At 26.6% G+C, this 16,024-nt stretch overlaps 1 protein-coding gene across 1 annotated transcript; it reads right to left on the bottom strand.

The window, feature by feature from the left end:
* Window positions 1–622: 622 nt before the first annotated feature.
* LOC111630684 (elongation of very long chain fatty acids protein 6-like) lies at window positions 623–15,194 on the bottom strand. Its single transcript, XM_023374823.1, has 2 exons — window positions 15,170–15,194; window positions 623–2,311 (listed from the first exon to the last, which is right to left on the bottom strand). The coding sequence occupies exons 1-2, from the start codon at window positions 15,180–15,182 to the stop codon at window positions 1,464–1,466; spliced, it is 861 nt and encodes a 286-aa protein (XP_023230591.1). The 5' UTR covers window positions 15,183–15,194; the 3' UTR covers window positions 623–1,463.
* Between the last annotated feature and the right edge of the window lie 830 nt (window positions 15,195–16,024).

Raw genomic sequence — 16,024 nt, forward strand, 5'->3', positions numbered from 1 at the left:
AAATAGCATGGAGTGATGTCGAGCAAAGAGATGATCATTTACGTTGGACTAAACGATTGATCATTCTTTTATGGGAAATTGGCCCTATTTAGGTGTTACAAACGTGAAGAAAACTCGCCAAACACACGACTAACTGAGTGGAGAATCATGTGGGGAACCAAGAGACCTGCCATCCCAAAAACAAGACTAGTAAATTTTCCAAAAATTTTTTCTTAAAATTTATTTTTTGTATATATTATGTCATGTCTTCTATTACTGATGAATTAACGATCACATAAGGTGAAAATTTTATTGAATTTGCATTAAAAAGTTTTTATTCGTTCAACTCTGCTCCCGAAGATTAAATTTCGAATGCGCTATTGAAGTAACTACTAGTGTTCAGTGTTTCTATCTAATTGGCCACTCAACCTCGCTTTTTCTTGTAATATATTATTTAATATTGGATTAATTTATTTATTGGTCTTTTATTTCTTCTTAACAAAAATATTATATTTTAATTTTTATTGTTTATTTCGTACAATTGACTGAATTTTTATTATTCTTATTTATAAATATACAGAATAATAAAAAAAAAACAATAAAAATATCAAATTTCTTTTTATTTTCCATAAAAATCCATATAATGTTTTCAGATATGTGAATTAATTACAAAAAGGTAAATACATATCGAATAAAAATTAATACATAATGAAATTTCGAATATTGTACATCAACGCAATGAATATTTGATAAATGTTTAAAAATATAAAAGGATATATAAATTAGTTACATAGATTTACACATAGTATCATATTAATATGCAGGTATTAAAGGACAATTAAAAATAATCAAATACATTAATGTGGACTGCTGGATGGCCGAGCGATTAAGTTGTCAGCTTATCACTCTGGGAGACTTCAGAAACGTATCTGACGGGTCGAAAACCTCCAAAAATATTCGGGAAATGGCATGTCCCTCTCCAACCGGTGTGCCTTGTGGAACACACGATGAATTTGATTAAAAGGTCGTCTTAGTACCACACGGCAGAAAGAGAAACAAACGAACAAAAGAAAAAAAGATGTCGTACATTAATGAAATTTAAAACATAATACACGTCTTGAAAAGTCTGTTTAGATATTGCATATTTTAATTATATCATTTTGCTAATAAATTGTCATTGAATGTGATATGTTATGAATGAACATAACAGAATAAAAATTTACAGTGATCGAAAGTCACCGTAAAGCAAGTAAGTATGGCAACATAATTTTGTACAGTCTTGCACTATTATAGTATATTAGAAATAATATTTTGAGCATTTTTTTTCTTTATCTAAATAGTTTTTAATTATTGTCTATAATTACACAATGCTAAAAATACTATCATATATATGTATATGATAAATGCTCAAAATGTTTTACATATGAAAAATATATATGATATTTTTTAATTTAAAAATTAAAAATACGTTGAAGTGATTTATTTTACTTTAATTTTTTCTCATTTTTATTGTTCCAGATAGGAATAATATAAGACTGATAGAACAAGTGACAGAAAAGTAAAGCATATGATAGATATACAAGAAATGCTAATTCTAAAGTATTTTCTGGAGTTTCGCAATCTATTCCTCTAGAAACTGTTTTGTAAGCCCAAACTGTTATAGAGACACCGAAAATCATTTGTATAATTTGTAGAGTGGTTATAATCATTGCAATATATCGAGGAACTTGTATGCGCATTGCTCTAAATGCAAAATAAGTATACATAAACGAATGCACAAAGTAATTCATAGTAATAAACCAATGCCCCAGAGAAACTTCCCGAGCACTATTATACCAACAAAAGATGAGGGTCATGATATGATGATACCAATGAAGGAAAATCAATTTCTGTTTTCTCAATACTACAAAAAGAGTATCTCCCAGTTCTAGTACTTTAGAAGCGATAAAAAGCCAGCCCCAGAATACAGTAGGTTGTATCATTTGAGGATATTTAGCGTGACAAATTGAATAATGAATTCCAAATTCTTGAATTGTGTGAAGAAATCCAGGAAACATTCTAATGGAACCGCATATACTGAATACTGCCAAGCCCAAGTTCCACAATACCAACGGATAACGCAAATTGAAAGGTGGACGATTCTTCATAAAATATTGACAGCCAAATACTACTATGAGGTAAAGAGCCGACCAATAAAATGACTGGTGCCAGTTATGATCTAACCAATCCTTCACGTCATCTCTATTTACTAATTTCTCAAAATCGAATGGCAGAGGCATTGGCGTAGTCGTGTTTGGCATCTTCATCTTCAAAGCCAAAGACGTAAAACTGCCTGTAAGACACAAATTCATAAGTTTATTATAATTTGTATTTTTTGTTTTATAATATTTATTAAATTATTACATTTCTAATTGTAAATTAATTGCGAAAGAAATTTTTATTTAATAATTCAAACTTATATCTTTAGTGTATTATTTATTTTTCAATATATGACAATACAAAACAACTAATCAAGTTACATAAAAGTTATTTTTTTTATAATATTACGCATTTAATAAAATATTTTAAAAATAAAATTAAATTGAAAAAAGTAAAAGGAAAAATATTCTTTATTTTATTTTTCAATTAAAAAGGAAAAAGTAAATGTTAGAAAGTTTACCTTTAGAAAACTTGTTGAATTACTTTTTCCTTGTAAATATGTATTTTACAAGAATCTTAATTTAATATTCCTTGCGTGCAATCTTTTACATTTTTTTTATCTTTATTTTTGAATTAATAATAAAATAATTTATTTAAAATTGCATAGTTTATTCATTAAATCATTCTTTAATAATAGCGATTATTGTTAAAAATCTAACAGAAGGAAGTTAAGTCAATTGATAGTTTTATATCCTTGTTAAATATATATTTTTTTTCAGAATGAATTTGTATATATTTCGTTATATGCAAGTATTAAAACGAATTTATATTAACTCATATGTACCGTAGAAAAGTTGTATTTTTGGTAACATGGGATCATATCTGACAATTCTTTATATGAATATTGTATATGTTTGATATATGAAGTAGATTTTATGTTGTGTGTTATAATAAAACTAGAAATAGGAAGTAATTATTTGTGTAATTCATTTTACATTCAACTTACTATTTAGTATTAAAATAAAGAGAATTTAATACATATTATAACAGTAAAATATTTGCTACTGATTAATCAAGTATATAAGTCCAATATATATGAGTTAGCCAAATAATTTAGGAATTATCTGAATTAAACAATAAAAACCAGAATATTAAAAACTGGAATTACTCAAGAAGAAAAGTAAATATAAAAATTACTATTCTATATTCTATATATTACATTTATAAATCATAAATAAAAAAATACAATACTGTAGTTTAATCTATACTAATATTATAAAGAGGTATTGTTTGTATGTAAGTTTGTTTGCAGCAGGTAATCTCCGAAACTACTCCTCCGATTTCAAAAATTCTTTCACCAATATTTAGAATGGAACTTCAGGGTGGACATAGGCTGTATATTATTTCGTTAAACATTTATATAAATTAAATGATATCATCTATGGTTAAGGCTTTTATATCCAACAGATGGCGCTACGAGTACGACGCCCTAAGTTTGCTTTTCTGCGAGGCATTATGCTTTTCTGTGAAAATGAACTAAAGCAGATCATCTTCTATCTATCTATATAAATAAAAATGTAATGTTCGTTTGTTCCTACCGATTCCTTTGAAATTTTGACACAACGCTGCATTCGAATACGCACGTGTTTTTATATAATATACGTGTCGAAATTCCCCCCACTGAAGGGAGATGGTTAGGATTAAGGCTTACCGTAAAGAACTCTGCTTCTATTTATACTATTTTAGATGCGGTTTTTTGCGTTTTTGATTGCGTTTTAATAGGGTACGTCAACAGAATGTACACTAAGAAGAAATTTTTCGAAAAATCCCCCCCATGGGGAAGTGTTATAAATTTATAATAGATACATTTTGAGCCACAACAACGCGTGGCGGGGTCTGCTAGTTTTTTTTTTTTATAAAGTAATAGATAATTAGTACTGATTTACTTCAATTTTATATTATTTTAAATAGAATATTCTTAAATAATATTTTAAATTATTTAAAAATATTACTTTGATATAAAACAGATTTCTATGTTGTAGAATTAAAAAAAAATTTTAGTAAATCATTCACAACATATTAATTAATATATTTTTAATGGAATTATGCCTTCGTTCGGGAATTATTTTTAACATATTTGCATATTAAGCGGACGAGTAGCCTCAAATACAAGGTCAACTCCGCCCGTTAAGACTATGTGTTCTTGAAGTGTTGACAAGGATAAGATATGAATGTAAATTTTTACTTTCTTCTAATTTGTGAACGCTTTTAACATTTATTACTGTTCTGATTATTGCATTTATTAATAAACAATTTTAGGTTTTAATATATTAATATATTCAATTTCACCTGAGAGACCATCACATAAGAGACCACTTTTCCACGTTCCCTATTTTCTCTCCTGTTTTTCATTGACAGCACTTCTAGAGGATTAGATATTATCTGGTCCTCTAGAAATCCGTTTAAATTAACTCTATACTATAATATTTGTTGAGATTTGGTGAAACCTTATATTGGTTACGTTTCTAATAAAAGGACAGTCAGAAGATTTCTTACTGAATCATAATAAACACTTTTTACTGGACATATGAAAAGCAATTGCCTATTAAAAAGGTATCACGAATATGCCTTAATGACCCTAAAATGTTGGCACGGAGTTTCGTTACATCCTGTATATATAAACAAACAGTTCATATCATATGTAACTTATGTCCTCATCGCGAGAGATAAGAAGAGAAGTGATTTGAGACCGGATTTCACACGATTTAAAATCCTCACTGTATTTATTTCTTTGTATACATGTTTGTATACTATACTGTACGTTCCATTATAGAACATTCAGAAATTTTTCAACAGGGATATTCAGGTTTTTTCACCCAATCTTCTACTGTATTTCTAGGAAGAAGTGAAATACACAGTATTTATTGGTATTTGATACAGTAGAACAGTAAAACTAATGATAAAAAATGGATGCCAACATGTAATTACAGTAAAATTATGTGATAATGAATTTTAAAGTTTCCAAATGCATTATACGTTTTCTAGAACTTCTGAAGTCTGTTTTACAGAGGAATTCGCGCGATTCAAAACGTGATATTTTGGTGGAATCGTCCTTACGATACATGCTTGCTTTTTACTTTCCGCTTCTGTTTCATAATCAATTAGCGGATTCATTAAAAGTATCTTTATTGGTTAAATACATGGTGACTGACTGATTAAAATCGATAGTAAAACTAGGTTTGTTACTGGAAGCCATCTTACCAGAATGCTTCACAATTTAACTGTTCTCCGAATAGTTGGAACGTTTGAGGATTCAATAGATTTCAAGCCTTGCTTGAAATCTATTAAATCCTCAAACATATTCAAAGAATTATTAGATTTCAAGCATGGCTTGAAATCTAAACCTTAAAATCGGGGCTTGGTACGTGCGATTTTACACAATTATGAAATGACTACCAAAGAGGAAAAGTTGCGATTGCAATGCAGAATCGCATCCGTCTATTTTCCGTGTCGCAAAAGATGATTATGAAACAGGCTTGAAACTTCAATACGCAATAAAAATATTAAATTTAAAGCCCATTCGAATGATAATAATCGAGTTAATAATGTCTTAACTGTCAGTAAAGCCTGATTAACTGCTTATCAAAACTGACCTTAAAAAAGCCATTTTTTTAATACGCTTTAATCAAGACACATAGGAATTATTATTATTATTATTATATATTTTTTACATTAAAATGGATAATGGACAAACGTGTTTAACCCGTTTAATGAGAATATAAATTTCTTAGCTAAGTAGATAAAAATTTAAGATATAAACCTGTCTAATCCTGAATGATAAGAACATAGATCAAAGAGATAGAAGTAAAGTTTTCAACCACTTTTTCTTTTTTTAGTTTTGACTACAAGGAAAATATTATTAAATTGTGCGTAATGTTATATACGGTTCAACGAAACGATAGTTGCAGTTCATATTAATCATCATTTTAATATTATATAAGTTATTGTTACAGATTAACGACTCCTTATGTATCTCTTATATTGATATCAATTAATTAACTAATTTAAGAAAATATTTTAAATGTCAAATAATATAGCATAAATTCCAATTCTGATTGAAAAAAGGTTTGTTTAGATTAATATATTTACTATTGTACAGTACAGTACATTATACTACATAAGAGTAAATAATTAATTAAAAACATAATATTTTCGAATCTCTGGTCAAATTATAAAATAATATGGTTATCATTATACAGCGTTTATATAATTATCAGCATAATTTACGACAATTGCAATCAGTACTTCTATTGTTTCTTATTTGTTTTATTTTTTCTTCTATTGTTCTTTAGGCTCAACAATGAACTCTTGAACTACAATATCATTAATTTCTCTCTGATAAGTTTACTGTTATGAGAAGATTGATTAATTCAAGAAATAGGACTACTTAACTTGCAGGCTGAAAACTTAAAATTTTCAAAGTATTAAATTTATGTTATTAAAACAATAATGGCAACAACAACAACAACAACAATAATTGAATTATGAATTAAATTATTTTTTAATCTTAAATAATCTTAACTAGATAATTAATTATTAAATTTTAATTAGTTAAGATTAATTTATATTTGTGGATTATTGTCTTTTTTTATGAAAGAAACAAAAAAAAAAAAAATTCATTTTAATGTTTACATTGAAGAGATTATTAAAATTTTGTACCGTTTATATATGGTAATTTTCCATTAGCTTCGATAAAGGAAAAACACTGACAAAGGATACATTCTACGTGATTGTAATTTAAATTGGTAAAATTACATTAATAAACATTTGTAATCTATACACAGACCTACGTAATTTATTCTATTTCAAGCTTGTAAATTAATAAAAAAAAAAGGTCATTTGAGTCTAAGCTTTTGAAAACAAATAAATAGCATATAATACCGGTATAAAAATAACTAAAACTTTTAATTAATTTTGAAAATTGCGTATAATTAATCTCATAAAATTATTTTTTTTATTAATCGTATAAAATTTTGATGCAATTTTAAAATTGTAAATTTATGGTTAGCGAAAATATAAAATTATGAAATAAAATTTTAATTAGACTTAATAAAATATGTCAATTTTCAAATTAGTTTTTAATTAGTTTTTGAATTATAACTTAAAAAAATAAAATGAAATTAATGTGTATAACTATACACAGTTTTTTTTTCTTTTCATTTCTTTGGTTTTTGATTCTCTATAAATTAAGTTATCATTAAAATAAAATATTTTTTAAATGGTATAAAACAATTGCAAAAGTTTTATTTTTCATCACGATTTTTATTCAAGCCATTTACTTTCATCACGATTACCAATAACAAAGAACATATCGTTTTTACTATAAACAATGAACGGAAGTTTCATATTATAAATATAAAAGGTGATTAAGGAATCCATGGTCAATCTGGTTTTATAATAAAATACTTGTTAAACTAATCTGTTAATACTTTATATTACGTCTCCTCAGCTTTATTAATACAATTTAATGGGTGTTAGAAAATTATCTGTAAACGTTTCGCATAAAGTCTAGCAAACAACCCATAAAAAAGCGAGATTTTGTTATGGAAGAAATTGTTTTTATTATGCCGAAAACCAGATAGAAAAACTACGTTATTATGTATCGATTTTAATCAATCAATCACCGTGTATTTACTAATAGGAACACTTAATTATTTGAATATAAAACAGAAGCGAAAAGTAAAAGCTGCGAGAACGATTCCGCCAAAATATCACTTTTTGAATCTCTGGTCAGGCGCGAAGGTATTTTAACATTGGGCACTCGAGCGTTTAAACTATCTAAATTAATAGATAACGTGAAATGCATAGAAATTAGTTAAGAAAAGGTTAGAAGAAATTACAGTAGTTTAGATTTGAATCGGTACATTACAGCATAGGTACAGTATAACTGATGGGCATCAGGAGTGGTAAAATTTGGAAAGAAAATTGTTCCCAAATATCAGCTTTGTATCTCTTATGTTAAAGGATATAATTATTAATTTCTTATGAGAAATATTCTAGGAAAAATGAGATTATTGCTTTCAACGACTCTAAAAATAATTATTAACTCTTACTTCAAGTATGGAATAAGAAATTTTCCTAATCATCTATTTTTATACTCAGAAGGAGGTTATTGTATNAAAAATAATTTTCTGTAATGTCGGATAATGAACCGTTGATAAAAATAATTAAAAGAAAAAAATTATCGCTAAGGTCATACTCGTTATCTTTTATTATAAAATTGTCTACTTTAGGTGAACAGCATTATATAAAAATAAAAATAATTATTAGCAAGATAGGTGTTTTTTTTAAAAACAAAAAGAAGTCATTGTTAGGAAGTCATAAATCTACAGGGAAGTTTTCTCACTTAAGTTGTAATAGCTGTTAGACACGCGGTCACTGGGTCACTGTTGCGGATCAAAGCCTGGAATGTCCTTCTTAGGTCATGTACACTCAGTCTGTGTTGATATTACAAAAAAAAACAAATTTAATTAAAATTCAGAGCATCATTTTCATTATTTATAAAGGATTGGAGCGTTAAAAATATGTAATTTTGGGTTATATAAAATTTAGTTTAATTGTTAATGTATTTAATCAAATTATCATTATCTTTCTCGTATATTTTATAAAATTACCGGTAATATTAATAATGAATGTTTTAAAAAATTAAAATTCATTCTTTTTTGCATAGGCTATACAAGTCGACCCCCCCTATAACACTGTTGATTTTTCCGTTTTATATGAATTCCATGTTGTACGAGTCACTTAGATTTTACAAATACGTGTGCCAAGCTGTGAACGGCTCACGTATTTGTAAAATCTAAATGACTCGTACAACATGAAATTCATATAAAACGGAAAAATCAACAGTGTTATAGGGGGGGTCGACTTGTATAGCCTATGCAAAAAAGAATGAATTTTAATTTTTTAAAACATTCATTATTAATATTACCGGTAATTTTATAAAATATACGAGAAAGATAATGATAATTTGATTAAATACATTAACAATTAAACTAAATTTTATATAACCCAAAATTACATATTTTTAACGCTCCAATCCTTTATAAATAATGAAAATGATGCTCTGAATTTTAATTAAATTTGTTTTTTTTTGTAATATCAACACAGACTGAGTGTACATGACCTAAGAAGGACATTCCAGGCTTTGATCCGCAACAGTGACCCAGTGACCGCGTGTCTAACAGCTATTACAACTTAAGTGAGAAAACTTCCCTGTAGATTTATGACTTCCTAACAATGACTTCTTTTTGTTTTTAAAAAAAACACCTATCTTGCTAATAATTATTTTTATTTTTATATAATGCTGTTCACCTAAAGTAGACAATTTTATAATAAAAGATAACGAGTATGACCTTAGCGATAATTTTTTTCTTTTAATTATTTTTATCAACGGTTCATTATCCGACATTACAGAAAATTATTTTTTTAAAAAAAAACGTTATAAATTGTAATATTTTAATATTATTTCAATGTTGAATAATAGTGTAAATTTAATACATTTATGCCTAAAGCAATTTTAAGCATTCAGAATGCCTGATTTAAATGGTCAGTGATCTTAAAAGGTATTAATTCAACCTGACATTTATAAGAGGAAAAATGTTTTTAAACTAAAAATAGATAATAAAATTGAGCTTTGTGTTGTTAATTTATCTAAATAAAGCTTATATACCGCATGTCATGAAAGTTTTCTCAATTATAAGTACTTATACAAGAGGAAAATTGATAAAATTTTATATTATTTTTTAATGTCTAGTGTCTCTGATATTGCCCATGCAAAAAGTTATGAAGGCAAACATTAAAATTAAAATCATATTAAAAGTTTAGTTATTTTAATCCAACTTAAATCAACAGCGCTATTTTGGAAGAGCTTTCAAATCTACAAGACCCTATACCATTTGAAATCACTAATACTGGATCATGTGGTGCCTTCATGAATTATTTATTACGCAATGCTCACTTACAATAATGCATTTAAACTTAAATTATAACAAAATATCAAGAGATGAAATACGGGAAAAGGGGTGTTATCAGATAATAGTATCTTATATTTTCTTCATGGTCCTAGAAAATAACACTAAAAAGTTTTGTTCAGATTAGTCAAAATATGTAAAAATATATAGACAGACAGACAGACATTTAATTTTATATCTGTAAATAAATAAAATATTTGATCATTGAAATTAAATTTTTATAAAGATAATAATATAAAAGTAAATTTAATTTTTAGGTTTATAGTAAAACTGTAAAAATACACGCAAGTTTACATGTAAGATTTTCGAGAAAATCGATAACATTTAAACAAATTTAGAAAAAATTAAAACATTTTAAGACGTATACTAACATACCTACAGTTTCATTTTCAGTATACTATTTTATGGAATAAAGTGAATATAAATATTCATATTTCTCAAAGATTTATAAAAATACAGAAAATAATATCTGTACTATAGAATTATTTACAGATTGAAATATTTTACAATATTTACATGTTGTAGTATATATTTCGGAAATAATTTATACCACCTTTTATATTTGTTATTTATATTATATAAGTATGTATAGTAGATAAATAATTCAACTGTTGATATCTCGTTGGCTGAGTGTAAATAAATATTAGCAACTTATTAAATATAATAATAATTTTTAAATTGAAAAATATACATTTTTAAAGAATAAATGAAACTGTAAAGTTAAAGAAAATAAGTTAATTTAATAAATAATAAATAAATAATCAATAAGATAAATAAATAATTAATTTGTATCATGTTATCTTTCTCATTATAATTTAGTTATAAGATTTTCAGGTTTTTTTTAAATTATATGTAAATTCAATAAATTATATTTGTTAATTGTATAATATATTATTATACATAATCATTTACGAGAAAAGTACTTTAAATTATTTACAATAAACACTTGTTGTATAACACAGGACATATAATGTAAGAGCACGTTTATTGCGTAAAAGATAACGTAAAGAAAATTACAAGTTATCGACTTACAGTTATAATAAATTATAAATCTTAATTTCGACAATTTAGTTAATTAAAAATTTTTTGACTTTAATAATTAATAATAATTTATTAATTATTAGTTAATTTACTAATTAATTAATTAAATATTAATTGAATTACAGCGATTAATTTTTGTTTACTTAATCTTTATACTAAAAATTCTTTGTAATTTAAAATTTATAAAATCTTTAAAGCTTTGTTAGACTTTATTTATTAAACTATTAATATTTATTTTAATACATATAACTTATCAAAAATTTTTATTTCATTTTAAATTATGGAAGTATTAAATAATTAAATATCTACGCTGATCAGCCAAAACATTATGACTATACCTAGCTAATATTTTGTTGCTCCATCATATGCTGAAAAAACTGCCCGAACATCGACTCTATAAGATATCTAAAAGTGGTTGGGGTATGTTGTACCACGATGATAGGTCTGTTAACTCCGAAACAATTTGTGGTGAGATAACTGCAGAACGAACTTGTCAATCTAGTATATTCCACAAATGCTCGATCGAATTGAGATCTGCGAAATATGAAGACCAGGGCAACATCTGGAAATTGTCTTCATGCTCCGTGAACCAATTACAAACTATGCGGGCTTTGTGGCAGAGTGCGTTGTTATCTCTTGGAAGATTCCGTTCATATCAGCAGTGATATTCAGGTAGCAGTGAAAGGGTTGGGTGGAACAAAGGCTTTCCAACAGAATAAATTCCTTGACATAACACCACCAACTCCGGCTTAGCTTCTCCCTGTCCAAAGTCTTGCCCGTTTTACGACGCTGACTAATTCGTCCATCCACATGATCCAAAATAAAACGTGATTTAGCAGGCCGAGCACCTTCTTTTATTAATTCACAGTTCACTTTCGATAATTCCGGATCCATTGCAGACGTCGATGAAGTTGGACTAGTCAGAATGAGTACTTTGGTGATCGATGGCTGCGTATGTGCTTTGGTTCTTGCGGTGATCATCCGCAATAGCATGCGATAAACAGTGTGTTCAGAAACACCGGTATCGTCATTTTCATTGAATTTTGTAGTNATAATTCCGTTTTATATGAATTCCATGTTGTACGAGTCACTTAGATTTTACAAATACGTGTGCCAGGCTGTAAACGGCTCACGTATTTGTGAAATCTAAGTGACTCGTACAATATGGAATTCATATAAAACGGAATTATCAACAGTGTTATAGGGGGGTCAACTTGTATATAATCTTTAACTAACAAGAATATCGTTAGATATTTGAATAAGTTTTTTGATCAATTCGTTTGATTAGCATTGTGATAAATAGGTAACATTAAAAAAATAATGTTACCTTGTTATCACAACAAATAATAATTTTATTTCAAAGTCATAACATAACCCAGATCCATAGAAAAGACAAACGGAATACTCTAAAAATGGAACAACTTGAGTTTCAAAAATTCAGGGTCAATAAATTTGCAGTTATATAACACTAAATTATTTAAATATTATTTAAAAAAACAATTTAATTCTAAAAAAATTCATTGTATTCTATACAAAAAGTATGCAATATAATTTTTCGATTTAACGTATATAACGCAATTCCAACGTATAAAAAAATTATAATTTAATACAATATTAATTAATCGAAATGTACGAAATAATGTAAATATGAATGCCTTAATGTATTATTTAAATCACTGACGAACAATCATTTTTTGGATGGGGGCTTCGAGCGAACTTCGTGGGCCGCATGCACTTTTTTCTTACAGAGTTTCAGGCTTAATCCTACATAGAACTAACTCCAATAATTGTACACTAAAATAATATATGTTAATAATATGCAAATTACTGATATATTGTTTATCCTCATTTTCCCACTAATCAAGCTTAGTTTAAATGTCCTTCGTTGCGAATATTAGCTTATGAATTCATAATAGAACGAGGGCAAATAATAAAATTACGTATGCTGAAAAGTAATTAAATCATTTTTTAATGATTTAACTGTTTATTTTTTCTGTACGAATTAGTTTTACTAAAAGAAAAAAAAATTTCTAACGTTAATACAAAGAAGCCAAATGCTATAATAATAATCTAGTGACGTTTTCATAAGTAAAGAAAATATTATTAAATAATTGATTTATTTTTACGAAATTTGTTCCAAAACTGACAAAAATGACAATGTTAAATATTAAAATTTAATCGGATATAATACACTAAATAATTATATATTGACAAGTGAAATATTATTCAGAAAAAATGAAGTGGAAAGATGATAAAGATTACGATGGACTTCATCTTTATAGGATGGAGGTCAAGAGGATACATTAGTAGCGGGAGGCACAGAAAACACTCCCCGTTCATCCCTCTTTTTTCCGCTTAATGTTTACTTAAAGTGAATTATTATTTGGGGCCTATATACTACATAAACACGAAGAGAACAATGTTTTTATTTTATAAGAACATTAATTAAATAAACTACTTCGGTTTAATATTTTTTAGAAAAGTATTATATTATCAAAAGACTTCAACGTTTTATTATACAAAGTCGACCCCCCTATAACACTGTTGATAATTCTGTTTTATATGAATTCCATGTTGTACGAGTCACTTAGATTTTACAAATACGTGTGCCAGGCTGTAAACGGCTCACGTATTTGTGAAATCTAAGTGACTCGTACAATATGGAATTCATATAAAACGGAATTATCAACAGTGTTATAGGGGGGTCAACTTGTATATAATCTTTAACTAACAAGAATATCGTTAGATATTTGAATAAGTTTTTTGATCAATTCGTTCGATTAGCATTGTGATAAATAGGTAACATTAAAAAAATAATGTTACCTTGTTATCACAACAAATAATAATTTTATTTCAAAGTCATAACATAACCCAGATCCATAGAAAAGACAAACGGAATACTCTAAAAATGGAACAACTTGAGTTTCAAAAATTCAGGGTCAATAAATTTGCAGTTATATAACACTAAATTATTTAAATATTATTTAAAAAAACAATTTAATTCTAAAAAAATTCATTGTATTCTATACAAAAAGTATGCAATATAATTTTTCGATTTAACGTATATAACGCAATTCCAACGTATAAAAAAATTATAATTTAATACAATATTAATTAATCGAAATGTACGAAATTATGTAAATATGAATGCCTTAATGTATTATTTAAATCACTGACGAACAATCATTTTTTGGATGGGGGCTTCGAGCGAACTTCGTGGGCCTCATGCATTTTTTTTTTACAGAGTTTGAGGCTTAATCCTACATAGAACTAACTCCAATAATTGTACACTAAAATAATATATGTTAATAATATGCAAATTACTGATATATTGTTTATCCTCATTTTCCCACTAATCAAGCTTAGTTTAAATGTCCTTCGTTGCGAATATTAGCTTATGAATTCATAATAGAACGAGGGCAAATAATAAAATTACGTATGCTGAAAAGTAATTAAATCATTTTTTAATGATTTAACTGTTTATTTTTTCTGTACGAATTAGTTTTACTAAAAGAAAAAAAAATTTCTAACGTTAATACAAAGAAGCCAAATGCTATAATAATAATCTAGTGACGTTTTCATAAGTAAAGAAAATATTATTAAATAATTGATTTATTTTTACGAAATTTGTTCCAAAACTGACAAAAATGACAATGTTAAATATTAAAATTAAGTAACAAACATTATTATTTATTTATTTTTTTAATTTTATATAGTTCAAATTGCGACAAATTTCAACTTTATCGCAGAAATTTGTTCTCGTTTTACTCATCAGAATATTTTTATATTAAATTTTATAAAGATATAAATAAATAAATAAGCTATAAAATGCTATATAATACGTTATAACAGATTATATTATAAAATAATCTTTCTCTATTAATAAAAATATTTAAAAAGAGAAAATTTGCAATAAATGTGAGAAAATTTGTTGTTTTTTCCAACAAATAATCGTGTTTTATATATAAATCGCTTACCGTTTGTTTCCATCTTCGGCTTCAGTTGTTAGTTTTAAAAGTAATCTATCGAATAACTTTTTGAAGCATTTATAGTAAGTTAACGACCAATAGCGAGTAACGACGTCATTGAGGAGGTTTTTGTGACGTCAAAATTGTGAGAAAAGGCATAGTTTATTTTTTACTCCATTGAAGATAACCTGTTTGGTACGATAAATTCACAGGGAATTTTACACCTTGCGCTGTGATATATATAACTTTTTTTACTTCTTCTTCTTCTTCTTCTTTTTTGTAACTGTTATGTATTATCTTAACAAAATTTAAAGTTTTGAATAAAATATAAAAAACGAATAATACTTGATATAAATAAAAATAACATAATATGACCTAGACAAAATACTTAACCTACTTTCGAGATTCAGGATGAAGTTTGACAGTTAAAAATTCATCTCGATGCTCATCGATCTAATTTATAAGAATTGAAAGATTGAAATCTATATTAAATTTATAAGACGAAGCGTAGATTAGTGAACTTTATATTACAAACCCTTCTGTAATTTCATTAATTAAAAAGTAATTTCTTTNAATATAATTAAATAAATAAATTTATTTATTTATTTTAGGGATTTTACCTTTTGTGGTAAAATTCTTAGATCTAATAAAGGAAAATTTTCTTCCAAAAGCGAGAATCACAAAGCGATTTTTTTTTTTCGCCGAAGAACTTTATTTTTCGAAGGTGCAACCTTTATAAAATGCATTTTGGACTCTTTAGGTCCCTCATCAGTCGCACAGGGTCACATTATAACTGATGGCGGGCTAAGAGAGTTTGAAGTGATTTTTGTCGAGGATTGCGCCGTAGAGAAATAAAGCACGTTT

The sequence above is a fragment of the Centruroides sculpturatus genome, unplaced genomic scaffold (assembly GCF_000671375.1).
Source record: "Centruroides sculpturatus isolate CEXI.00-Female unplaced genomic scaffold, Cexi_2.0 scaffold575, whole genome shotgun sequence".
Classification (NCBI taxonomy): Eukaryota; Metazoa; Arthropoda; class Arachnida; order Scorpiones; family Buthidae; genus Centruroides; species Centruroides sculpturatus.